We start from the raw sequence: 27,605 nt of genomic DNA on the forward strand, positions 1-27,605 counted from the left end.
CTGGGTGAGAACTATCCTTTTTGCTTTAAAATATAACCCTGAGAAGAATATTCAGAAAAGAGGACTCAATTATATTAAGTGGCTGCGACCTAGCTACTGGAGTAAATGCTAACATTATAAAAACGGAAGGAAGTGAAGAAAGAAAACCAAATTTGTTAAAAATATAAAAAACTGGATTTTTAGATTAAATAAACATTGGCTTTGTATAGGCATTTATAAAAATACTGAAATATACTGGTGAAACTCGAAAAATTAGAATATCGTGCAAAAGTTCATTTATTTTAGTAATGCAACATAAAAGGTGAACCAAATATATGAGATAGATTCATTACATGCAAAGCAAGATAGTTCAAGCAGTGATGTGTCATAATTGAGATGATTATGGCTTATAGCTGATGAAAACCCCAAACCCACAATCTCAGAAAATTAGAATATTGTGAAAAGGTTCAATATTCTAGGCTCAAAGTGTCCGGCTCTAATCAGCTAATTAAGCCATAACACCTGCAAAGGGTTCCTGAGCCTTTAAATGGTCTCTCAGTCTGGTTCAGTAGGAATCACAATCATGGGAAAGACTGCTGACCTGACAGTTTTGCAGAACACCCTCATTGACAGCCTCCATAAGGAGGGAAAGCCTCAAAAGGTAATTGCAAACAAAGTTGGATGTTCCCAAAGTGCTGTATCAAAGCACATTAATAGAAAGTTATGTGGAAGGGAAAAGTGCGGGGAAAAAAGGTGCACAAGCAGCAGGGATGACCGCAACCTGGAGAGGATTGTCAGGAAAAGGCCATTCAAAAGTGTTGGGGACTTTCATTAAGGAGGGGACTGAGGCTGGAGTCAGTGCATCAAAAGCCACCACACATAGATGGATCCTGGACATGAGCTTCAAATGTCATATTCCTCTTGTCAAGCTGCTCCTGAACAACAAACAATGTCAGAAGCGTCTTACCTGGGCTAAAGAAAAACAGAACTGGTTTGTTGCTCAGTGGTCCAAAGTCCTCTTTTCTGATTAAAGCAACTTTTGCATCTCATTTGGAAACCAAGGACCCAGAGTCTGGAGGAAGAATGGAGAGACACACACTGCAAGATGCTTGAAGTCCAGTGTGAAGTTTCCACGGTCTGTGTTGATTTGGGGAGCCATGTCATCTGCTGGTGTTGGTCCACTGTGCTTCATTAAGTCCAGGGTCAATGCAGCCATCTACCAGGAGATTTTGGAGCACTTCATGCTTCCTTCCGCAGACGAACTTTATGGGGATGCTGACTTCATTTTCCAACAAGACTTGGCACCTGCCCACACTACCAAAAGAACCAAAACCTGGTTCAATGACCGTGGGATTACTGTGCTTGATTGGCCAGCAAACTCACCTGACCTGAACCCCCATAGAGAATCTATGGAACATTGCCAAGAGAAAGATGAGAGACATGAGACCGAACAATGCAGAAGAGCTGAAGGCCGCTATTGAAGCATCCTGGTCTTCCATAACACCTCAGCAGTGCCACAGGCTGATAGCTTCTATGCCATGCCGCATTGAGGCAGTAATTGCTGCAAAAGGGGCCCAAACCAAGTACTGAGTACATATGCTTGCTTATACTTTTCAGAGGTCCGATATTGTTCTATGTACAATCCTTGTTTTATTGATTGCATGTAATATTCTAATTTTCTGAGATTGTGGATTTGGGGTTTTCATTTGTCAATTATGACAAATCACGGCTTGAACTAACTTACTTTTCATGTAAATGAGTCTATCTCATATATTGGCTTCACCTTTTAAGTTGCATTACTGAAATAAATGAACTTTTGCACGATATTCTAATATTTTGAGTTTCACCTGCATATAAAAAATGAACGTAACATTTATTTTGATATATCTGGAATTTATTAAAATCTGATTAAAAGACGAGACAAAGTGAAAACTGATTTAAGAATGCCACCTTCTGACAAAGGAAAAAATAACATCCCCAAAATTTTGAAAAGACATAGTGTATGGAGAAATAAGAGAATTTTATTATTAAAAGACCCTTGAAAGCTACAATATTAGACTCAACTGATAGAGGGATGTATGAAGATCTCACCCTTGGACTATTTGAAAGAACAGATTGATCAACTTCAGGACATAAAGATCCCTGGACATCGGATATTTGGTTTTGTTTCAGTTTGAAAAGTGGCTTTGGCTTGGATAAAGGACAGTTGGACAGTTGGTTGGGACGAAATAAAAGAGACAAAAATAAAGATGAGAAATTGCGTTGGATTTTCAGGCAATAAAAGATGTACTAACAAGAAGAAAGCCAGGAGGTCCACAAGGGAGGACATTTTGAATAAAATACAAAACATGGGTGCAGTGTTGGAAATTGAGACACAAATTACAAGAAGAAAGCCAGGAAGTCCACAAAGAGGAGGAGCCAACTGAAAGAGCAACCAAAGATAAAGAGGAAATAAAAATAAATATAATGATTGGTTTAAACCAAGGGAAGAGTATTATAAGGGAAATTAAACAGGAATTGGAATTGCAAAGATAATTTTTTGAGAGAAAGATAGTGGTGAGAGTAGATAACTTGGAAATGATACAATGGAATATAATAGAGAAGGGAGACAGAAATGTAAGAGAGGAATATGGGAGACAAACTAAGAAGCAAAAATCTAAAGCTTTAATGCAAATGAGAGACTATGGTTAAAAGAAAAAAGGAGAGTATGATTTTATAGAACTGTGTATTATTAGTTAAGATAGATAACTGCTAAAGGTAATAAATAATATTAACATGCTATTGTAGGAAAAGGAATTATATGGAATTTGATTGACATAAAAATAATATTGTGAAGTACTGTATAAATAATGAAAGGCTATAATTTAACAAAAAAACCTATTAGAATTGCATAACCTATTAAATGTAAAAATGATGAATACTATTGTATTTTTATCAAAATGTGACTAGAAAGGGGAATTTTTAAAAAAATATATAATAGTGACATATTTAGAAATTAAATAGGGGATAAACAATGGAAAATTATAATTTAATATTGTGAATTGTTAATAGGCTATATAATCTGGTAAACACTGCAGATATGATTATTAATATATAATTGGAAGTAAAAGGAGTGAAATTAAGAAAATATAAATTGATACAAAATAACATATTGCAATATTGAATAACTAAGATCGATAATTTAACAAAATATATGTACTAATATCAAATTTTAAAAGATTGTCAACTATATTAAACAAGAGGAATATTGTCATATTTAAAAATGAACTATGTTGGTTAGCATCACAAGTAATTTTGCTAATCGATAGTATTATAATAATTGCATTTTTCTTTTGCTAACTTAGTTTCCAATGTTTATACTGTGAAAAAACATTTGGGAATAAGAACAAACTCAAGGACCACATGAGAAAGAAGCAACATCGTAAAATCAATGCTAAAAACCAAGAATATGACAGATTTTATATTATTAATTATTTGGTATGTATTTAAGTTATATTTCCTTTTAATTATATTGAATTAATACCAAGTTGCATTTTAGATCAACAATAAAATATGTCAAGAAATCCTTGATTAATTATACATGATTAATTGCTTGGCAGCCTTAGGTGGTTGAGATATACTTAAATAAAGAATCTCAGGTTGCAAACCTTCGTTAGTTAATACAATGTATTACAATTCTTTATTTCAGAACGCCTACAAATAATTAAGCGATATTTTAAGTTGTTTAGAAAAAATATAGTAAGCATGCAAAACATGTGCTATGTTCCACTCCTCATAGTAATTTCAGAGCTTTAGATCCTGTTGATATTTCTGGACTCATGAAATGAAGAGGTAATTGGATTGAATGTAAATACTTTGCTATTTCACAATTTTAGGTAATACAGATTCCTCCTGCATTAAATCACATGTTTTAAATTGGCAGTAAAAGGCCAAGCTCTTGTCAAAAAAATCACATACGGTTGTAGCTATGTACTGATATTTTGTTGTTGTTGTTGGATCACTTGCAGTACCTAGAGAAATGAATAAAAATTCCCAGTGATAAAACTGAAAGTCAGGAAAGTTAACAATGCCATCAGATTATTTGTACCTTGTTCATTTTGAAGTACAGGTAATCCTCGAGTTACGACAGTTTATTTTGTGGCTGCTTGAAATTACACAACAAGTGTTTACGAAAAGTCCTGAAATTATGAATGTTGCTGCAACATGGCAGTCATCTGCCGTTACAAACAACCGCAGAGACGCTGCAGCATTCACCCTATTCCCCCCTTACTTGCTAAAACTGCTTCCTCCCTCCAATCCTACTGTGCCAGACTCACCTAGCAAAGAACCTCTCTCCTCTCTGCTGTGGCTTCTTTTACCTTGAGGTTTTTGAAAGCTCCCTGCATGAATTTGATGGCTTGCTCCATCATCCAGTCAACTTGGCCCTGTTCTCTGCCCGTCTCTTCCTCCACCTCTTCCAGTTTTTCCAGCTCCATCCTCTGTTCTGCTTGGGGTTGCCATGGTTTCCGCAGGTGAAAGTCAGCGCCAAGGTCTTCTCTTCCCAGTCCTCCTTTCTTCCAACTCCCAGGGACCACCATTTGGAGAGATCCAACCCGGGAAGAGGCCTAGATGAAGCCTTCCCCCAGCATTCGATCTCTGGTCACTCCCTCGAGCCAAAATTGTGTCTGTGGTCCCCACATTAGAGGTGATGTCCTCTCCAGGCTGATCACAATTGCAGATTCCGCTTAATCTCAGACCTGCTCTAGTTTGATACCTTAAGGAAGTAAAACTCTCAACTCCAATTAAAGTGAAAGGCACTTTTACTAAGGAATACTGATTGCAGTAGAGTCCAGCAGAATCTGAATTCCCACGCAGAAATACAGAACTAAACCCCCAGTTTCCCTAGCTCTTCCCCCATAGTCCATCGCATAGCCAATCCAGCAACCCCCTGAAGCTACGAGAAATTCTTGAGATGCTTGAGTTGGTGAAATTATACACTTTAGGGCAAACGGCCCTGAGGATGCCAGGGCACCAGCACAAATTGGATTCCAGGTGGCTCTGTTCTTCAACTGCCAATTTTCCTTCTCAATTCCCCCTCTCAGTCATCATAGAAGTGTACAGCAATCTCACCATTTCCCCCCTTGACAAAAAAACTTTTATTGTCACTTTAAACGTACATTATTGGCATACATTAAAATGAAATTTTATTGCATACAGCTATCAAAGGGTCACCACCTCCAATATACACTACATAAACATGACAAATAAATAAATAAATATGTCTATACCCATACATATTATATGGCACAGAGAAACAACACAATCTAGTTCGCATAGATACATATATAGTGAGAAATATACATATATGGTGAGAAAAATGATATTATGAGTTTATCAGATGGCTAATAGTGACGCAGCTTGTTAAAATGCTCTCAGTCATTTCTCTGTAAAAAGTGGCTAGGACAGAATTAGAAAGATGTGCTCTCCTCATCCAACACAGGAAATGCAGGTGTGGTTTGCACACTTGACTAGTGATGACATGTGGAGAGTCCAATTCAGATTGTTAATTATCTGCACCCTCAGATACTTAATAGGTTTCCTTGATACTGATCGGAATATGACTATGCTGGTTCTTTCTAAAATCTACAATGATCTCCTTTGTTTCATTAACATTTAGAACCAGGTTACTTTTATTGCAGAGTCTTCATCTCTTCCCTGGATAAGACCTATCATTGCCGTGTCATCTGCATACTCCACAATATGATCGTAGCAGATTTGGCATAGCAGTCATAGGTCATCAAGGTGAACAGTTGTGGACTCAAGACACAGCCCTGTGCTCAAGGAGATGAAGTTGGAAAGTTTTCTTCCAAGTTGCACAAACTGGGGCCTATCAATAAGGAAATTAAGTATCCAGTTACATAAAGGAGTATTAAAAACCTAATAGGCCCCGTTTGTTCACTGAATGCTGAGGAACGAGTGTATTGAACCCTGAACTAAAATCAACTCATTCACACATGAGCATTCTCCTTCTCCAGGTGCACCAAGCTAAGATGAAGCACACAGGAAATTCCATCATCTATAGAGTGGTATTTCTGATAGGGAAACTATAATGAGTCAAATGTGGGGAAGGGATGAAACCATATAATCCTTTATCAATCTTTCAAAACATTTCATCATAATGGAAGTGAGCGCAATTGGACGGTATCATTAAGGCATGTATAAATTTTGGGGGCACTGGTACAATGATTGCAGTCTTAAAACATGATGCAACTAGAGACTGAAAATGTCTGTGAGAACTGCACACCTTTAAGTACTCAGGGATATTATCAGCACCCACAGCTTTTTGAGTGTTGACTTTCCACAGCACCTTTCATATGGCAGTTGTATCAAACCTGTGTACCTGTTCATCAGGAAGGGGAACAGCCTTCCTTGCTGGAACATTGTTTGCAGCCTCAAAATAGGCCAAAAAACCTATTTCGCTTGTTTAGAAAATACGTGTCACTCTTACGTGTCAGGGAAGATGCCTTATAGTCAGGGGTGCAATTCAAATTTCTTAACAACCGGTTCTGTGGGCGTGGCCTAATTTGTGGGTGTGTCTCGGTGGTCATGTGACTGGCTGGGCGTGGCTTGCTGACTGGCATGGCTAGGTGGTCATGTGATGGGGTGGGCGTGGCCAGGTGGTCATATAACTGGGGTAGGTGTAGCTAGATGGCCATGTGACTGGAAAACCAAATATAAATGGTTAGACATTTGTGCTTGCTTAGACATTTGTGTATATGTATCCAATACTTTCTTCCTTTACGCTATATATTCAAAATGGGCAGTGATTTTGTGTGTGTATGCACGTGTGGAGCATGTGTATATGTGTGTTATATATGTGTATGGATATGTATATAGATTTAACTTTTAATGTGTGCCAGTGTAATTACAGTAAAAAAATGACAATAAAAGTTATCTTATCCTACCTTCATTCTTTTCCTCCCCACACCCTGTTTTGTGTTGGCTTCCCAGCCAAGTACTTACCAGGTCTGATCCTGTTTAGCTTTCTAAAATCAGCTTACTGAAATAAATACCAAACTGAACTGCTCAATAATTTACCTACCATCACTAATTTGATTTCAGTGTAAACAGCCAATCTGTAGTATTACTAAATTTTGCTAGGCATCTGCTGCATGTTATTCTCTCTTCCTTGATAATCTAGTCGAGAGGTCCCCAAACTTGGCAACTTTAAGACTTGTGGACTTTCAACTTCCAGAATTCTACAGCCAGCTATGTCCGCAAGTCTTAAAGTTTGGAGACCCCTGACATAGATCAACCACATGTACATGAAGTACATACAAAGCACTTGCACACCATACAAATGGATTAAAAAGACAAAGGGATGAAAAATGGGAGAGACTGATTATAGCATAGACAAAAAAAAAGTCATACATAATCATTGGGTAGGGGGTGATAGCAAAAAAGTAACATAAACTACTCATGGTTAGAACTTGAGGAGCCAAAAATGAGGGAGAGGGACAGCTTTAAATGCTTTCTTAAAGTTAGAGTAAGCTAAATCCAGGGTATTCCCACCTCTAGCAGCAAAGTCCACATATTGATGGAAATTAGGAAGGGTTGCTTTAAAGTCAGTCTGATTGAAATCCCCCACCACAGTGAAAACTCCCTCTGGATGGATAGTTTGCAAGTCATTGATGGTGCTCTAAAGAATACTCGTGGCTTCATTCTTGTTGGCACTGGGGGGAATAGACACAGCTATGTTTAGAATGACAGTGAATTCTCTTGTCTACATTTAACAGCCAAACCCTCAACAACAACAGGAGAGCACTGGCTGGAGACTACCTTAGCATTAGTACAACCATCTCTCATTAATATAAATTCATACACCCCACAACAGGATTTTCCACTCAAAGCACAGCTCCTGTCCAGCTGAAATGTTGAAAAGCCCATCATCATACTGATGGCATTGTCTGAAATAGATGACTTTAACCATGTCTCTGTCAGGATAATAGCACAGCAGTTTCTCACTTTCTTGTTCATGGCCAGCTCAAGATTCAGATCATCCATTTTAGTCTCTAGGGAGCAAATGCTGGCAAACAAGACAGTTGGAAACGGTGCTCCATGCGGATTAGCCCTCGCTTCCCCCACTGATGATACAATTCTGGTGAGGCGTGAAGCCGGAGCTGGTGGTTCTGACAGAACACTTATTTCCTCAATGTACCCTAGCTTTTTTTTCCAGCTGTTATCTTTTTATTTAAAAGTAAATAAACATGGGAAAATGTGTAGTACTCTTGACAGAACCCTGCAGTTAGAGATGTTAACACCTTACTGACCCGGCAATATTAATAAAACTTACAGCACTCCAACAGTTTATCCTAGAGAGTAAGGCATCCCTCACTTAATTACAGTATTTTATTTTCCCAAACGACATAATGAAATCTTCTTGTGAGCTATTTTAATGGATACACCATTTACCTGACATGTTGTAACAGCTCTGAAAGTGAAGATTGCCTTACTGATCACGGAGCTACTGAAGATTTTGGGGGCGGGGGGAAACCAGCCAAAAACCTGACGGCACTTTTATACTGGGCTGTCAGACGGGGCAGTCAATCAGGTTTCAGGATGGCGTCCCCTGTCTGCTTCGGACCGGAGTGAAGACTTCGGACATGGCAGTTAGGGTTAGGAAAAACACCAGGGGAAAGAGATTAAAATATGAAGGCATCACTCTGTTATATTTTGCTTCTGAGGGTAATCATGTCAAATGAGGCAGACACAGAATGCAGTATACTGTATATGTTTTCCACATGCATACAGTTTATCCCCTAAACTCTACACATCAATGATCCATCTTTTTTTTCCTTGAACAGCACGGAGGCTGATTTTGCAGGGTGAATGAAGCCCCTGGCCAGGTTTTTATTGATGTAGTCTCTCAACTCCCCCATCTCCTTCAAGTCATTGAGTACATCTTGGGCTTTGGGAGTTTTGTCCCTAACGGGATCTCAATTGAACAATCCATAGGATGATGGGGGTTAGAACGTTGCATTCCTTTTCGTTGAACGCCTCCACTAAGTGCCAGTATTCTTTGGGGATGGTTTGTGCTTTTCAATTCAATTGTATAGAATGTGAAGGATGTGTGTTTTGTTTTATTTATTTAATTAATTTAATGTATAATGTACACTGAAGATGGCATTTCATTTCATTATACGAGTTGAAATGACAATAAAGTAAACTTAAATTTAAGTTATACTGGGGAATATAGGAAATTGCTCAGTTCCTCCGGACACTCATAATCTTCCAGCTTGCCAGGAGTACTTAATTGTTAGGATCGTTTTTTGAATCACACAAATGTATCATATGAGTCAGGAATACAACCATTACAAAATTCAGTAAACCTAAGAAATGAAGTGAATTTGCGTTCCATAATAAAACTGTGATATGGGTCAAAATTTAGTTCCTGTAAGGGATGGTCATGCTTGTTGTGCACTCTTGATGAAATCTTGTCTTTCCTTGCATTGAGTTCTTTTCACAAGGAGAAATACGTTTCCAACTGAGAGAATTAATATTTTACATACAAAACTATAAAATTATTTTATCTTAAACACCCCATCAGATAAAGTACAGCCAAAATGTAGATCAGATAATGGGGAACCTGTGACTCTTCAGATGTTACTAAGCTGCAGCATTCGAGTTCTTCAGTGGATATTGTCAAGGGAAAGGATAGCTGAGAAGTTTCCATTTCTAACTTAGAATGTCATATCTCTGAATAAATCCAAAAATTTTAATTTGCTTAACAGATTTTTATTTTATTTTTTTCAGGAATTTGGGAAGTCCTGGGAACAGGTTCAGTCAGAAGATGATCGAGAATTGTTCCACAATCAAGACGAGTATTAAGAATTTTTGTTTCATATTTAATTACCTGGGATTCTTTAGGCTTGATGACATAATAATGATAAGACAGAATAGCAGTCACTGAAAAAAAATAAAAATGAGATTTTCAACATTTTGAAGTAATTATGGGGAATGGTAATGAATTGGGATAGTCAGATTAAAAAGGTGCAATCTAATATCTTTTATTTAATTTTTTAATGATATCTGTATGGTCCTCACCACATTTTAGTCTGTGTGCAGCTCAACATACAGCTAAACCCATCTATCGTCCAATAAAACAGACCATGTGCATAGTTCTGGATGCTTTAGTGAAAGAAAAGGATATGGTGAAACTGGGGAAAATAAGAATACATACAATGAGAAACAAATACAAGATAGGCAGTATTGAATAACTGCTGAACATAACAATGAATGCAAGCAATCTAAATCTCACCAGTGGTGCTCTGTGTGTGGGATGTGGGTTTGTCCTTGGTTAAACATGTGCCACAGATTAAGTTGGATTCTTTTTTGTGCTTCTGTCTCCTCCAAATGCTGAAGGAAAATGGAGTCTGGCTTCCCAGCATGCACTTCTTTTGATAGTGCGGGCTGATAGATAAAGGGGTTGGGTCGGCTTCAAAACAATATAATTGGTATTTTTCCCTCCAGTTACTAGATGGGGCCAGAGAACAACACAGTATATACATCTCATATGTTGGGGCATGACACTCCCTGCTTGGTATCAACCGATACCACTATTTGAGTACTGAGATAGTAGTGTTAGGTGAGCTGCCATTGCTTTTTTGCTGATATGGTTGTCAATGAGGTGGAAACTGCAGTTTCCAATGAGGCTTCTGGGAAGTTGACCGTGCTCTAAGTCCAGAATATAACATCCCATTGCCCTCCCATTGCCATCCCATCTCCCTCCCAGAGAGAGGGAGAAAGAGAAAGAAAGATGAGGAAGAAAGAGAAAGAGATGAAAAAGAGAGATGAGAGGGAGAAAGAAAGGAAAAAAAGAAAGAAAAAGAGAGAGAGAGAGAGAGAGAGAGAGAGATACCTGTTTAAAAGAAAATAGAAAAATAGCTCTTTGAGTGTTTAAGGTTGCAGACCCCTGGGTTAGGCAAACACCATGGTTGTTAAGTGAACCTTGTGGTCATTAAGAAAACACTGGTTGTTAATCCATTTTCTCCAATAGGAATTTTTAACCTGAAACCAGAAGTAATTGTTGGAAACTGGCAAAAAACATAGAAAACCTCAGTAACAAGACTGTGTGGGGTGTTGTAACTGGTCGTAAGTGTGTGTGTGTATGTATGGCTGTCAAAACACCAAAAACAGGTCAAGTAGCTCTGGGGAGGTCAGCCGTAAATTAGAACACTTGCTAAGCAACCGGCCATTAAGCAAAGACCACTTATATTTGGTTTGCCAGTCACATGGCCACCTAACTACAACCACCTTAGTCACATGGCCACCTAGCCACGCCCACCCATCACATGACTACCTAGCCACATCCAGTCAATCACATGACCACCTAGCCAAGCCCAGTCAGCAAGCCACACCCACTCAGTCACATGACCACCAGGCCACGCCCACAGAGCTGGTTGTTAAGAAATTTGAATCCCACCCCTGTGTGGCATGCCTTGAGGATTGTAAAGATATTTTGGTTATTTAGATGTTCTTGGTAATTGCATAAATGTCATAACTTTGTAACTGTTTGTTTGTTTCTATGTGTAACTCCTTAAAGCAATTGATGTAGTTTAGTTTTACATAAGCCATGTTTAGAACTGCAATATTGGGTTGACCAAAGACCACAACGGAACCAGAATATTATGGTGGCACCATTGCAGTAGATGGAAAAGAGATGTGGGGAGGTGTTGATTTTTGGTAGGATAAAACTACACTTAAGCTTAAAAACATGGCATTTGCTTTGTTTTGCTGCTAAAAATTAACCACTTAAATTTTGGTAACTGCAAAAAAAAAAAACATTCTGGGATATGTTATTGCTTTCTTTCTTTGAAATAAGCATCATCCAGTCATAAGTACCTTTGCCTCGTTTGCATGATGTAACAACGTATTGTTACAGCTTGTAACAGTTAATAGGTGGAATAGTTATCTCATCAAAACATTGGGACCAAGAACAAGAAGAAAAAATACCAGCATGCTTTGTAGCTTGCAATGCTACAAAAATAATATGCGGGAAAAAATGTATGCATGGCAAAACAACTTAGGGTGGATTAAACATGCTCAATGATAACAGAAAACTGAGTATCCTCGGGGGGTAGGAAGAAGGATCTAAAAGCCAATGGGGACAGGTATGTAATAGGACATAGATTTCAGCTGGCTGATGGGAGCAGAATTTCAGCTTTCCCCCTTTTTGCAGGAATAGACGAGTTAAAACAGATTTTGTTTCCATGCCTACAGTTTTTCCAGACAATTCCAAAATGCCAGTTACAGATGGTTCTTTACATTATTTTTTTATAGGGACTGGTCTGATTGGGAAGAACATCCTGTTTGTGCAGTCTGTCTCTTCTGTGAAAAACAAACTGATACCACAGAAAAACTCTACGTTCACATGGAGGTGAGAAGAATGTAGTAATGTTAGGTTTAGATTATATTAAATATTAAATTACACATTGTGGGTTTATTCGGGATCTATTTGTTTTAGCAGGTTCTTTATTGTGAATTTCTTTATTCCATTTAGGTCCAATTTTTCCTCAAGAACTCAAAGGAACTTTCATGAGGTTCCCCTTCATTTTATCTAAAATAAGCCTGTAAAAAAAGGTTGGGCTGAGAGATGAACTGGCCCAGTGAATTTCCCTGATTAAGGATAAACTTAAACCTACATATCCCCAGTCCTTAACACCTTAGCCATTATAACACACCGGGTGTTTGTTATTTCTCTGTTACTTTAATGGAACTGTAGTCTTAGATTTCCAGATTAGATCCAGAGCTACTCATGCTAGAGAAAGGAGGAACACCTTGACTCAGGAAATCTCTTTTAATTTCTTTGGGGATTTAGGTGAATGCATGGTGGGCTTCAGATTTAGTAGAGAATGATGTATAGACACTGATCTTGCTCTTGAAGGGCAGCTCTGCTTTCTATGAATGTAATGTAGCATTTTTATTTGTAGTCTAGGATTCCACTTAATTACATTCTAAATGTGTGGACAGGATACATGCGCAAAGAATGTATCTCCATAAAACCTTCAGTATCAACCCGTGAGGTTTGAGAGAGACAGTCCATAGAATCAGAAGAGAACTGGGAGGTACTTTGGAGGTCTTCTAGTCTAATCCCCTGCTCTAGCGATGAACCATCTACAACTTCTGAAGGCAAACTGTTCCACTGGTTAATTGTTTTCTCTATCAGGAAGTTTCTCCTTCATTCCTGGTTGCTCCTCTCCTTCAGTAGTTTCCATCCATAGTTTCTTGGCTTGCTCTCTGTTGCTTTGGAGAATACATTATAACCCCCTCTTCTTTGTGGCAGCCCCTCAAATACTGGTATACTGCCATCATGTCACCCCTAGTCTTTTTTTTCTCTAGACTGGTCATACCCAATTCCTGCAACTGTTCTTCGTATGGTTTTGTCTCCATGTCCTTAGTCATCTTAGTTGCTCTCCTTAAGTTAAGGAAAGCAGCTCTGCTTTCTCTCTATGTCTGTTACTTCCTTGCCATCTTCTCTTTTTAATGGATCGACTGCTTCCTTGACTTTTTTCTTATTATTTATATGTTGAAAGAAACTTTTTTTTTATTGTCTTTGACTTTTGTTGCAAGCCTTTGTTCATTCTGAACCTTTGCTTTCCTGACTTAATCTTTGTTGATTCAGGCTATCTGATGGTATTCTGCCTTAGTTACGTGTCCCTCTTTCCATTTTTTGTACTTGTCCTTTTTGTCTTTCAGTTTATTGGAAAGATCAACTATTTCTTCTTGGATTTCTTGTTTTTCTTTTTCAATGGTGTCGGGTCGGGATGGGCTTTTATGATCATATTTTTCAGAATTTCCCATGCTTCTTGAGTTGTTTTAATTCTTGAGAGGGTAGGGAAAGGGCTGTATCTGTGGTCCAGTTGCCTGTTCAGTTTGAAATAATTTATGTGTTAAACTGACAATCTGAGAGGGGCTGAAGTCTGCATCTAATCCAGAATAGAGTTTGGGATAAAGTTTAGTGACTAAAAATATTCACCTAAGAGTCTGTGGCTGGGTTAAACTTTGTGCTAAGACACAATTTATATAAACATTGTTTGCTGGATAAAAGTGATAGTTGCTAATTCTAAAACTTTGAGAAGGTAACAAACATTTTGAAGAATTAATGTTTTTACTGTGCTTATTGTATTTTTTGCAACATTTAAAATTGCAACAAATAGTTGGGTAAAAAATTATAGAACAGTAAATTTCAATATAATATTGTATAGTACAATTATATTATTTCTGGTTTTCACAAAATTAGCTTTAATCAAATATAACTAATTCAAAACCTTTCAAAAACTTTTTTTCTTTCCAAACCTAGGAGGCTCATGGATTTAACTTGTTAAAAATTAAGTCTGAGTATAGTAAGTAATCCATACTTGTTTTACAGAAATTTCTTTTCATAAAAAACTGGGGGGGGGGGTGTTAGAATATAAATCAATCTATACAATTCGTTTTTTTTAATTATCTGGACTTTTACCGCAGTTTTCCTTTCTTAAATGTTAATATCAAATGTTTTCAGTGGTTCTCAAGAAATCACTGTATAAATGAGCTGCATGATTTCTTAATAGCTGCTCAGGTTTTAGCACTGAGATAATAAATATCAAGTATTGACATGCCACTATTTGCTTTATTTCTTCTTAAGCAATATACAATTACCCTTCTATATCAAATGATCAAAAGATATGTAGAACTTTAACTTATTTAAGAACAATAAATGAAGTTTAAACACTATAAACACAAGATTATTTGGTACAAGAATCTTATTTGGATATATCATCTACTTCTTCCCTAAAACATATTTTTTTTGTTCACTAGATCTGAATTTCTATCAACAAGTAAAACTAATGAATTTCATCAGGAGACAGGTGCACCAGTGTCAGTGTTTTAACTGTGAGAAAAAATTCCAGTTGAAAGAAGAGTTAATACGTCATTTGGAAGATAACAAACATATAGCAGTTCTGCCTGACAGATCTGTTTGGGATCAACCACAGTAAGTTACGTATGCGTGTTCCATCAATATTGTAGACAATGCCTTATAAGACTTAATTTGACAGCTAAGGTTTGTATTCTCTTAATCTGTGCAGGCTACAAACCAACCAGTCACTCAGAATGCTCTCTGATCAACACACTTTCAAACTAAAAGTGCTAATACAATTTGCTAGATATTTTTACTTGATCTAAAATGGAAAGGATAGAATATTTTCATTAGACAGGGTATGTCACTTAACAAGTGACAAATAGAGAACAGTAGGTTTTTATTTAATGTGTTTAGGAATGCAAGACACTTTAAGGTTTACAAAAAGAACGAAAACAGAATTAATTAACTATAGACATGAAATTCAGAAACAAGCACTGTCAGCATTGTTGGTTTGTACCTTCAAGAATCTGTAATGATTGAATATATTGATGATATGAGATAAAAGAGATACACATGCATGTGAACATATTTATTATGTGCACATATCATAAATTGTGAAGCAGTTTCCCAGTAACGCTCTCCATTTCATTGGGAACTGTGTTAAGAATTGGAATCAGGGAATAGGATCCAATTACATGAGTTCTTTTTTTGGTGTGTTACCTACATGCAGTAACAGTTATTGCTGTCCTGCCATTCTTTCATTAGCACTGAAATAGTAATAGATCTACGGTGCACTCCACATCATTTCAGTCCACCCTAACCAGTATCACACAAACCACAGCAGTACCAAGAGATAGCCACAATTATTGCCACTTTCTGCTTAAATAACAGGCTATTGCTGTTTATGGGGTTGCAATAGCCATGTCCATTTCAGTAATGTTATGTTCGGTCATAATGCTACAAGAGATGTGGGCAAAGAAAACATTAATTAGATATACTACTTTTTTTGTTCTGTTTAGGTACTATTTTCCTACCTATGAAAATGATACCCTTCTCTGTGCACTTTCTGACAGTGAGGATGAACTGACAGCTGAAAAACGAACAGATAACATACCTGTCTTTAGTGAAGATGTTTCCAATATCGAGGCTTTGAAACAGAGCAGTGTATTAAATGAGCTTCTTCATGAGGAGTTAAATAACATAGAAGCATGATTGCAATGAAAAAAAATCTTAATAACCGTTTTTCAAATTGAAAAAGGGGTAAAATATGTGGGTGTTACTATGTCCAACATGAATGGCATATTATTTCAACACAATTATATTACAGTATGGAATGAAATTAAGCACGATCTATCAAGATGGAAGAAGATGAAATTTATCCTTTCTTGGGGAAATTTCTGTGATAAAAATAAAAGTGTTATCTAGAGTGTTGTTTTTATTTCACAATAATAATGCCAACTTTGAAAACTGATGTGTCTTTTAAACAATGGCCAAATTATTATTTAGATTTGTATGGCAGAGAAAGAAACCAAGGATTAAATATAAATTCTGTAGGATACAAAAATTGATTAGAATGACCTGATTTTAGATTGTATTTTGCAATATGTTGTTTGGGTTGGATGAAAGAATGGGACCTACTGAGAAATAAAATAATGACGTTTGGCAGAGATGAGTTTTTTTTATGGTACAATAAAGTTAATATTAATGTAGATTTTAAAAATCATTAAGTGAAAAGCGCCATATTGAAATATAAACCCAGATTGTGTCCAAATATATCTTATCAGGAAGCATTTTATAGAAGAGAAACTGCAGATAGAAATAAATGGTTAACATACAAAGATTTATTAGTACAAGCAGGTGAAGAAATTGAGATAAAGTCAAGAGAACAATTAACTGTAGAAGGACATTGTTTCTGATTATATGCATAGTTAAAAGAGAGATATAAAATTACAAAACATCATTTGAAATTGAACTATATTGTGTACAAATGATGAACATGTAATAGCAAAAATTAATACAATTTTATTAATATTTGAAATAAGACCAAGTTAAAATGGGCATGACAAAATGGGCTATTAATTTGAGGTAAAATATAGAGATGAGTATTTGAGAAAGAATGTGGGCAACTGGTATTAAATTTAGATCCATAATTTATGAGAAAAATTGTAAAATGATGTATCATTAGTCTATGACATCAAATAAATTATCAGAAATGTACAAATGTTGAAAATGTGAAAACATCAGGGGCATTTAATTATGCATGGTGGGTTTGCACAAAAACTAAGACATTTTTGATATAAATTTAGGATTTATAAAGATTATGAAGGATTTTAAAGATTATTGTAAAGAAAACAGATTTTTTTTAATTGGGACTCAGGGATAATTAATTAGAAAAAACGTGATAGACTGATTTTGTATGATACAATAGAATGAGCTGGAAGGGGTCTTCTAGCCCAGCCCTCTGTTCAAACAGAAGAACAACCAACCGGTTGTGGGCATGGCTTAATTTGTGGGTGTGGCTTGGTGGTCATGTGACTGGCTGAGCATGGTTTGCTGACTGCATGTCTAGGTAGTCATGTGATGGGGTGGGCATGGCCAGATGGTCATATGACTGGGGTGGGCATAGCTGGGTGGCCATGTGACTGGCAAACCAAATATTAGTGGTCCTTGCTTAACGGCCAATTGCTCAGCAAGTGTTCTAATTTACGACTGACCTCCCCAGAGCTACTTGACCTGTTTTTGGTGTTTTGACAGCAATACACACACACATACACTTATGACCAGTTACAACACCCCACACAGTCTTGTGACTGAGTTGTTCTATGTTTTTTGCCAGTTTCCAACAATTCCTTCTGGTTTCTGGTTAAAAATGCCCATTGGGGAAAATGGACTTGTATAACAACCAGTGTTTGCTTAATGACCACAAGGTTCAACTTAACGATCATGGTGTTTGCCTAACCCAGGGATCTGCAACCTTAAACACTCAAAGAGCCATTTTTCTATTTTCTTTTAAACAGGTACCTCTGTCTTTCTTCCTTTCTCCCTCTCTCTTTCTCATCTCTCTATCTCTCTCTATCTCTCCATCTCCCAGAATTCTACAGACAGCTATGTGTCTTAAAGTTTGGAGACCCATGACATAGATCAACCACATGTACATGAAGTACATACAAAGCACTTGCACACCATACAAATGGGTTAAAAAGACAAAGGGATGAAAAATGGGAGACATTGATTATAGCACAGACAAAAAAACATCATATATAATTATTGGGTAAGGGATGATAGCAAAAAAGTAACATAAACCACTCATGGTTAGAACTTCCTTGCTCGAGTCCCAGCACTTTGGGATTGTGCAGTCCATCAGCAGCCGTGCAAAGCCATCCAGTCCCTTAGAATTATCCATTCACTCTAGACACACATACACACGCGCCCTTTATCCTTGCACGAAGGTGTCGAGCTCCGAGGGAAGTTCACCTGTTCGTGCCGCAGATAAACTGAAAGTCCTGCAGGGGGTGAGGGATGCAGCAGCAGCAAGGCGACGATGGTGATTCTGGCGGCGTAGGGGCTTCCAGGATCTTTCCCTCCCCCACACCGCCATCCATGCGGCTGCACATGTGGTGCATCAGGGCTTTTCAGGCTCTGCTCCCCACAGCTGCTGTCAGCTGTCCTGGAGTTGATTAAGGGGCACCTTGCTGACACGAGACTCTGGCCAGGGAGAGGAGAGAACGTTCTTTCCTCTCGCTGGCAAGCACGGCCCCAGCCCCGCAGCGGCTTTTCCATGGCCAGTGGGGGCAAGAGAGCACTCCTCTCACTGGCAATCATGGCCCCAGCCCCACAGCGTCTTTTCCGTGGCCAGTGGGGGCAAGAGAACGCTCCTCTCCCTGACAATCACAGCCCTAGCCCCACAGCGGCTTTTCCGTGGCCAGTGGGGGCAAGAGAATGCTCCTCTCCCTGACAATCACAGCCCCAGCCCCACAGCGGCTTTTCCGTGGCCAGTGGGGGCAAGAGAATGCTCCTCTCCCTGACAAGCATGGCCCCAGCCCAGGCAAGCCCGGGGATGGGGCGGGTTGCTGGGAGACAGCGCAGTAGCCTAGGCTGGCTCGGCTTGGGTGTCGACTCGACCAGGGCTTGCTTATAGGCTCACTCACCCAGGGAGATCAGGGCCGCGGTGGAAAGCAGGCAGCAATGGCGGGCAAAGGCAGGTTAGCAATGGCGGATGAGATGAGGAATAACTGGGCAGGGCAGGGAGTGGGCAGGTAGGAAGGGGCCGGGCCAACCAGGGCCACGACTTACCGGTTCTCCAAACTGCTCAGACTCCTAACATCTGGTTCTATAGAACCGGTCTGAACTGGTAGAAACTCACCCCTGCTCTGGTGGCAAACCTATAGCATGCATGCAGAGGTAGCATGAAGAGCCTTCTCTGGGCTTGCGAGCCACCGTCCCAGCACAGAGTATGTCATAGGGCGGGTGTCAGCAAGTTGCAGGCTCTGTTGTCCCTCTGTTGTGGCTCCCTTTCAAGTAATCCCACCACTGGCTGGTCCCACCCTGTTCCCTCCCCTCCAAGTCACCCCAAAAGAGCCTTCGAGGGTTGAAGGTCAAGAGGCACAGATTTCCTCCAACTTCTGCATTCCCATCCCGTGCTGAAGCGAACCAAACGGGCCAGGGTCTCCCTCTCGCTTGCAAACTCCACTGAGCATGGCTCCAATTGTTCAGCTCGCACGTCCTTCCTGGTCCCCTGCCTGCTCCGCTCTTGCTGGTCAGAGGTGGGGCTACACGCCGCTACCTTCCAGCTGGAGCACCACATTTGTTTGCTTGCTGGTTGCCTCCAAGGAGGAAGCTGCGCTCAGGCTGTCTGGGTCCTCGCCACAGGGGAGAGGGAAGGAGTGGGGGTCTCCCTGACAGGATCCAGGTTGGAGTTGCCTTATTTTGTGTGGATCTCTAGTGCTTTGCTCTGCCTGCCAGTCCCCACAGCCCAAGTGGTTGGATTCATACCTGAAGGAGGAGAGCATGGATAGATGGATGGATGGATGGATGGATGGATGGATGGATGGATACCTTGTTTCTCCAAAAAAGACGACGCACTTTGAAAAGCCCTGGGGTCAGGATTAGAGACATTTAGTGGTTGGTGTTGTTCAATTGTGACTCCTTGAAGAGAGGCAATTGAAAAGAAAGAAAAAATAAGTGGATATTTTAAGTCTTGGTTTGATAATTTTTCCTCTTTTTTTGGGGGGGGTGTGTGTTTTTTAATTTAATTTCTTTTTTTTTGAAGTTTTATAAAGTTTTTTAAAAAGCTTGGTTTAATCAGTAATTCAAACACTGGTATCGTTTTCCTTTTGCCTTTTTTTCCTGTTTTCCTCCTTCCCCTGCTCTTCATTTTCCTGGCCAGTGAGGATGGGGTAGTTGGTGTAATAAAGACTTGTTAGTACTCCCCTGATTGCAAAAACTTAATGGATTTTTTTTCCCAGGGCTGTTTATATTAATTCGGTTAGCATAATTAGGAGTTGCTGAAAACAGTGATAAAGAACATTGACTAGATGGTTAATTGGATCAGATGCATGGTGGGAATACAGCAATTGAGTTTTGAAAAGAGTTGCAATGTAGTATTGCTTAAATTCGCTTTTTTCCCCAGATTCTTCAGTAGCTGGGAGTACTGTATAAGATGGATGTAGTTTATACTGTGTTTAAAAAGGTGAATTATTAATATTTTCTTTCCTAGTTGATAGTGGCTTCCATCCTTATTTGTATCAAACACATTATGTTTTGACAACTTAAACTAATACTGTATTCTGTTGACATCATAAGAACCAGTATAGGTGTGATGACATCTCTCAGAAACATTAACATCTACAACTATTATTTTTCTAAGCTGTTTATATTTACATTTTCATTAAATTCTTTTATCGTAGAATTTATGAAAATAATTGTTAAAGTACAGAAAATGTTTGGTGAACTACCAAGCCTCTAGTATCACATCAGTTAATTAGGGCAATGTCAATCGAGGAGACAGAGCATTTGGTAATATAAATATTACTTTGGCTTTATCTGTAGGGGGAAGAATTAAGCATATTAATACACAATTGAACAAAGGAAACTAAATAAAGGGTATCTGACCTTTTAATTCAAATATGTGGCAGGAAATGAAGGTGATACAACCCTTTGAAGTGTGAATCCCCAAGTGAAGATTATAATGATAAGAGCAGAGAGGTGTTAACTAAAGGTATTACTATTAGTCATTCTTGGTCATAATTAAAAATGGAAGCAATTTTTTTTTAAAAAAAATCTGTTATTGCAGAGTACTATTGAGCAAAATGCAAATGCTTAACTAACATTTGATGGTTTTATTTGTCAGCATGATTCATAATATATCATTAAATATTAATTGTAAATTTATAATTGGATAGATCAACTTATCTCTATAAGATGAAACTGTATTAACTATCTTTTATAAAGGCTTTCCTTTGTTTGCTATATTGTCTTTTATAGAGGTTAGTTCACATATCGCACTAAGCCATAAGATTTACAAACCATGGAAACTAGATTGACACAACACACTAGCCAAAGCTAGCAGACCATTTTACAATTTAGTATGCTGTTTGAATCAGCCAGTATTGTATATGTGGCAACCTAGCTTCATATGACCATGAAGTATTTGCCAGCTTATAAAAAGCACATAAAAACAATGTTGGCAAATCTAAAAATATATTTGATTTTTTGCCGCATTTGATTCCTGATGACTTCATATATGTGTCCATTTAGCAACAATACAAACATCATTTGCCATTATTTTCTTTTTCTTTCAAATTCCAGCCTAAACTATTTTTTGTCTTAATACCATAAATAATAAAAATAAGCAAGCTATAAAAATTAACTTGAACTGAAAATGTATACTTATCACAGAATCAATTACCTTTTGCTCAGGGGCGGGATTCAAATTTCTTAACAACCGGTTCTGTGGACGCGGCTTAATTTGTGGGTGTGGCTTGGTCATGTGACTGGATGGGTGTGGCCAACTCAATGTCACTCACGTAAAGGTCTGCCTCACCTGGCCCCTCCCCTCCCAGCCATTCCTTGTCACACCAGCCTCAACTTATCTATAGCTCTGTAAAAATGTTCATCTTTTTTTGACTTTATTATTTAGGTACTATAGATGTATTTTCATGGACCACTGAAAGGAGGAAATGGCTCACATGCTTTGCTCAAGAGCGTGATAGGCAACAAGCTTTTAAGGGGTTGCCAGAAAGAGGGGGGTGGGGCAATATATTTTCCAAAACACCAGAAGGCAAACAAGAAGTAATGGATGGAAACTGAACAAAAGAGAAGCAAACTAAGACTAAGGAGAAACTTCCAGACAGTGAGAACAATTAACCAGTGGAACTGCTTGCCAGCAGAAGTTCTGGGTGCTCCAACACTGGAGGTTTTTAAGAAAAGACTGGACAGCCATTTCTCTAGAATGGTATAGGGTTCTCCCCCAAGGTCTCTTCTCAGTGTTATTCTGTTATTCTGACATTTCCCAGGACCTCTACTCAAGAGTTTGGCATCCTCAGAATTTTCTTGCCTGCGCGAGGAGTTGGACTAGAAGACCTCCATAGTTCCTTTCAATTCTGTTAAACACACCTGTATTTATGCTCTCGACTATAGACATTCAATGCATGTTAAACCCTGAAAAATACCTGGGCAAAAGAACGGCAGTAAAATCACCCTCGGTGTAGGGACAGTGTAAAATATTAATATATGATAAATAATGGAACAATTAAAAATAATAAAAATCTCTCTCCCCCTTCCTATTTTTTTTCTTTCTCTTTCTTTCTCTCCCTTCCTCTTTCTTTCTTTCTCTCCCTTCCTCTTTCTTGCTTTCTCTCTCTCTCTTCCTCCTTCTTTCTTTCTCTCAGCCGCTCTATGGCCAGCCACACAGATGAAGCAATAATCACAGAATCCAAAGAAATATCAGTGTTTTATTCCATCACGGATGGTAGCAAGAAGCAACGAGCATATATAAATAAAGTTAGCGCTGAGAGTTCACCAATCCCGGCATTCTATTTATCCCACCCGGTAATCACCTTCCCACATCCAGCAGCCCCTCCCCACAACTAGCCAGCATCCTGTTCCTAATTGGTGACAGCTAACTTCACTGTCCCACACCACAATTCGCCCATCACCAAGCTGTGCTACATTATGAGCCCCTAACACCTCCACCAAGTTAACACTCTTCCAGACGTCCCTATCGGCTCAGTGATCTCCGACCAGCTCAGTTGCCTCATGCTGCTTCAATTACCATGGCTAGTCGATGCCCTGCTGGTGCGTACTGTTAGCACCCGCCACTGTTGTGGTGAAAAAGTGGATCTGAAGCTCCGTTGCTGAGCTGATGCTTTAGCTGGCTAGGAGAGTTCATGGCAGGCTTTACCCACAGCTAGCCTTCACCAGCTGGTACATCTGATGGTGTCGAGCTGCAGCTCCAGCTGAGCATGACACTTTCTCTCTTTCTCTCCCTTCCTCTTTCTTTCTTTCTTTTCTTTCTTTCTCTTTCTTTCCCTGCCTTCCTTCCTTCCTTTCTTTCTTTTTCTTTGCCTTTCTTTCTTTCTTTCTTTCTTTCCCTCCCTCCCTCCCTCCCTTTCTTTCTTTCTTCCTTCCTTCCTTCCTTCCTTCCTTCCTTCCTTCCTTCCTTCCTTCCTTCCTTTCTTTCTTTCTTTCTTTCTTTCTTTCTTTCTTTCTTTCTTTCTTTCTTTCTCTTTCTTTCCCTTTCTTTCTTTCTTTCTTTTTCTTTCCCTGCCTTTCTTTCTCTTTCTTTCTTTCTCTTTCTTTCCCTTCCTTCCTTCCTTCCTTCCTTCCTTCCTTCCTTCCTTCCTTTCTTTCTCTCTCTCTCTCTCTCTCTCTCTCTCTCTCACACACACACACACACCCCTGGTCTGGGATGAACTGAATGATCTGGCAAGCTCCAGTCAGCAGTGGGGGGTGGGAAAAGGAAGAAAGGGGGGGTGGGGTAGCATACAGCTGCAGTCCTCCCAAAAGTAAAGCACCTCCATGCAACAATGGCAATGGGGCGTTGAGCACCCCCTCCCCCATCCCGGTCCTCCCAGGTAAGTAGGCTGGGCAAAGGCCCGGGAGCCCCGGAGATGGCTGTGAGAAGCCCGGAAATGGCCATGAGAGGCCCAGGAAACTCCAGAGATGGCCACAAGAGGCCCGGGGAGAGTGGGGGAGGAGCTAGCACAACTCGCAGGCTTACCAGTCCAGACAGGAGCCATTTCCTGAAGGGAGGGGCCGGAGTCTTGCAAACTTTTAGGTCGGCAGAAGTGGCTGGCCTGGCGGGCAGGCAAATGCAGGCTGCAGGTATGTCACGCATGTGCACGATGTTGTGCATGCGTGATAGGGACTGACTGGGCAGGGAGCAGAGAAGTGGGTAGAGAGGGGCGGGGCCAGCCAGAGGCCCAATTTACCAGTTCTCTGAACTACCCGGAACCATAACAACCGGATCTATAGAACCAGGCAGAACCGGTAGAATCCCACCCCTGCTTTTGCTCCTAGTTGAGATTCTGCTTAGTCCATAAGCATTCAGCTCCTTACTTAAGGTCTAACCTTGTCAAGAAAATCCCAGTAGCTTCTTCATGGCACTTGTTGAAAAATATCTTGACATAGGAGTTTTGTGGGGAAGTACAACAGTTCCTGAGGTAGCTGGGTTTCTGGCAAACTGATTGGAACTCCCCAAACTTGGTAAGTAATTACTGAAAAATTAAAAAGCAATTGTTGGACAACCTGTAAGGACCTGCCTCACCTAACGTCCCAGGAAAGCATGAAACAAATGGTATTTTAAAAAGAACTTTTACTGAGAGAAGTGATTGAAGAGAAGTCAGGCGGAATCTGAAAATTTCCGCATGAAGTGTTAAGCTAATTTTCGCTTTTAAACCCCAACCCGGTTCCCCATGTCCACCAGTAGCCAATACGATGCAACAAAGGTGTTACAAGAACTCAGAAGCAGGATGGTGATAAGTCATCCTCAGGGCCCCATGGCCATGGTTAACAGGCTGGGACCTACTGTGAGGGAACCCGTCCTGATGGCCCAGTCCCCCTCTCTAATTCCCATGCAGTCACAGCAAAAGCATTCAACTCCAAGAAGCATCTCCCATGCCTTTCAGAATGATACCAACTCGCAAACCTGGCTGTTATTTCTGTATTACAGAATACAGGCGTAGGGAGATGATCTGTTTCTCTTTTGGAAAGATTTCTGGCATATTCTAAAAAACCATCTTACTCACATTCAGATAGACAGCTATGTTAGTTTCTGTCAAGCACGTTAAAGAAGAGGAAATGCTTCTGTTAACCAAGACTTTGTAGGTGAGAAGTGAAAAATGTAGAGAAGAGAAATATTACTTGGCTATCAAGAATGTCAAATGGAACTATTTAAATGTAGCAGTTTTAATGAGCAAACTACTTATAGATACTTATGGAGACAGACAATTCAATTCAGACATTACTTAATCCCAGACAAATTTCACAATTTCGTTTTAAAATAATTAGGTAGAGCAGAAATGAAGAAATACTTTACGTTTTTCTCTGATGAAACTGCTGATACCAATGTATCATAACCCACAATTTTCTGAACGAGACACAACTCACTAAGTTCAGCCATTGAATTGATCAATCAGTCATGGTGTCAGCCTCGGATCCATCTTTAATCAGATGGGGCTGCCACAAGTGGGGACGAGGAAACCATGAGAATGGAATTAAACTGAAAAGGGAAGATAGCCACGACAATATTCTTTCACCAGAGCTCAAGGTCAAGTCGCTGGAGTTTGGAAGGGAGATTGGAGGAGAGTTCAGAATGGAGGTGGATTGGAGAGTGTGTGACTTGACACATGGTATTTTCAGTGGTAGGCCCAAATTATTTATTTCTATTCTTTTGCATTCCGCCACGCACATTGTGCATGAAAATAACGCAGCGCTACATCTTGTGCCAGAAGCAGACGCAAACTGCTTAATGAACTATACAACTACCCTGGATTCTACTATGAATTCATTGCCTTTTAGTCTCTCTTTTTATATATATAACTATTTTCTGCAGTTTTCTGCCTGAATTACCTTTATTTTTAAGGATTTAAACATTTTATTAGATTATAGAATAAAATACAAAAGCAAATATACACAGTGGGGAAGAAAAGCGGAAAGGCGAGTGAGGAGGGGAGGAAGAAAAGGGGGTAAAGTGTTGACTTCCTACACTCTGTTGCTATAGAATAAAGCATTAACATTGAACATCAGCTTTTTACTTCTCCATAATAATATAAACTAGCCATTTCTATAACAACAAACCAATCCAATCAGTAAAACCCAAAATCAAAGTTTCCTCTTTTTTTCCACTTCAAGCACCAAGTCCAGAATCGGTCTCCATGTAGCAACAAAAGTACTTATATCAGGGATGGGATTCAACCGGTGTTACTACCCGTTCGGTGACTCGGTTTTGTGCACAAAGAAGCTGAGGTTGAAAAAGTGAGAAATAAAGGAGATCCCGGGCGGGCGGGTGGGCCGAATAGAACCAGTTCAGTGTCTGCTGCCCTTCAGAGCTACCGGTTCTACAGAGCCGGGCCGAACTGGTAGCATCCCACCCCTGACTTATAAGCCTTTCTTTGATCAAAACAGTGGATTTAGCTGTCTCTGCCAACTCCATCAACTTCTGTAGCCATTCACCCATGGTGGGAATCAAAGTGTCCTTCCATTTTTGTGTATGCCTCTTGCTGCTGTCAATATATATAAAATCAAAAGTTCCATTTTTTTCTTTTTCTGTGTGTGCGCGTGTGTGTGTGTGTGTGTGTGTGTGTGTGTGTGTGTGTGTATGTATGTATATATATATATATATATATATATATATATATATATATATATATATGGATCTTTGGTTGTTCGGGTTTTCTCCCGCGTAAGATTCGAAGTATCTAGGCAACGTTTCGATGAAGTCTCATTCATCATCTTCAGGCCTCTGTCTCCGGCTCTGTGCTTCTCAGAGTAATGTGAGATTGCAGCTGCTTCCTCCTTTTAACTGCCAGTGGGGGTGGGACTTGATTGGGTGGGGGCTTGGCTGTGTTCTGATTGGGTGGGGGTGTGTTCTCATTGGGAGGGGATTTGGCTGTGTTCTGAGTGGTTGGGGGGTTAGCCGTATTCTGATTGGTTGGAGGCGTGTTCTGTTCAGGTGGGGGCTTGGTTGTGCTCAGGTTAATCCTAGTTGCTGGGGGATTTGAGCTGGTGAGTTGTGATCTTGCTGTTTGGCTTCGAGTTCGTGGTCCTTCTGCATCTTCATAGTGGGTGTCGGTTTGCTTCATGTATGGCTCGGAGGGGTTTGAAGTGGGTAGTGATGCAGCTGCCGTGCAGCTTCTGGTCCAATATATATATATATATATATATATATATATATATATATATATATATATATATATATATATATATATATATATATATAAAAATTACTAAAGGGAGCCTCTGTTCTAAAAAAAAACTATTAACAGTCAAAAGGGAGAAAAAAAGAAAGGAAAATTAGATAAATATAAGAGAAAAAAACCAGTCTAGTTACAGTTACTAGATCACAATAGAAGTTCAATGAAAACAAAAGTAAAAGTAAAAAGCCAAGCCTCAGTTTGACATTCTCTTTAAAAAATCACCGCTAAGTCAGTTTCATCAGTTTTTGTCCAAAGTCTTACAGGATTCTTCTCATTTTAGAGTGTCCTTAAGTCCCCCCCAAAAAAGATTCTCACCAGCCGATACACTTTCT

General features: G+C 39.3%; 1 protein-coding gene across 1 annotated transcript in view; it reads left to right on the forward strand.

Moving 5' to 3' along the window:
* Positions 1–16,525, forward strand: part of ZNF277 (zinc finger protein 277) — a 52,413-nt gene extending 35,888 nt beyond the window's left edge. The window contains exons 7-12 of the mRNA XM_087933997.1: positions 3,324–3,456; positions 9,772–9,839; positions 12,298–12,394; positions 14,318–14,360; positions 14,815–14,989; positions 15,877–16,525. Of these exons, the coding sequence (XP_087790123.1) occupies positions 3,324–3,456; positions 9,772–9,839; positions 12,298–12,394; positions 14,318–14,360; positions 14,815–14,989; positions 15,877–16,069 (709 nt within the window). The 3' untranslated portion in view covers positions 16,070–16,525. The remainder of the gene's footprint in view (positions 1–3,323; positions 3,457–9,771; positions 9,840–12,297; positions 12,395–14,317; positions 14,361–14,814; positions 14,990–15,876) is intronic.
* Positions 16,526–27,605: the final 11,080 nt, after the last annotated feature.

Source organism: Pseudonaja textilis, chromosome 5 (genome assembly GCF_049901715.1).
Source record: "Pseudonaja textilis isolate UNSWEBS1 chromosome 5, rPseTex1.2, whole genome shotgun sequence".
NCBI lineage: Eukaryota > Metazoa > Chordata > Lepidosauria > Squamata > Elapidae > Pseudonaja > Pseudonaja textilis.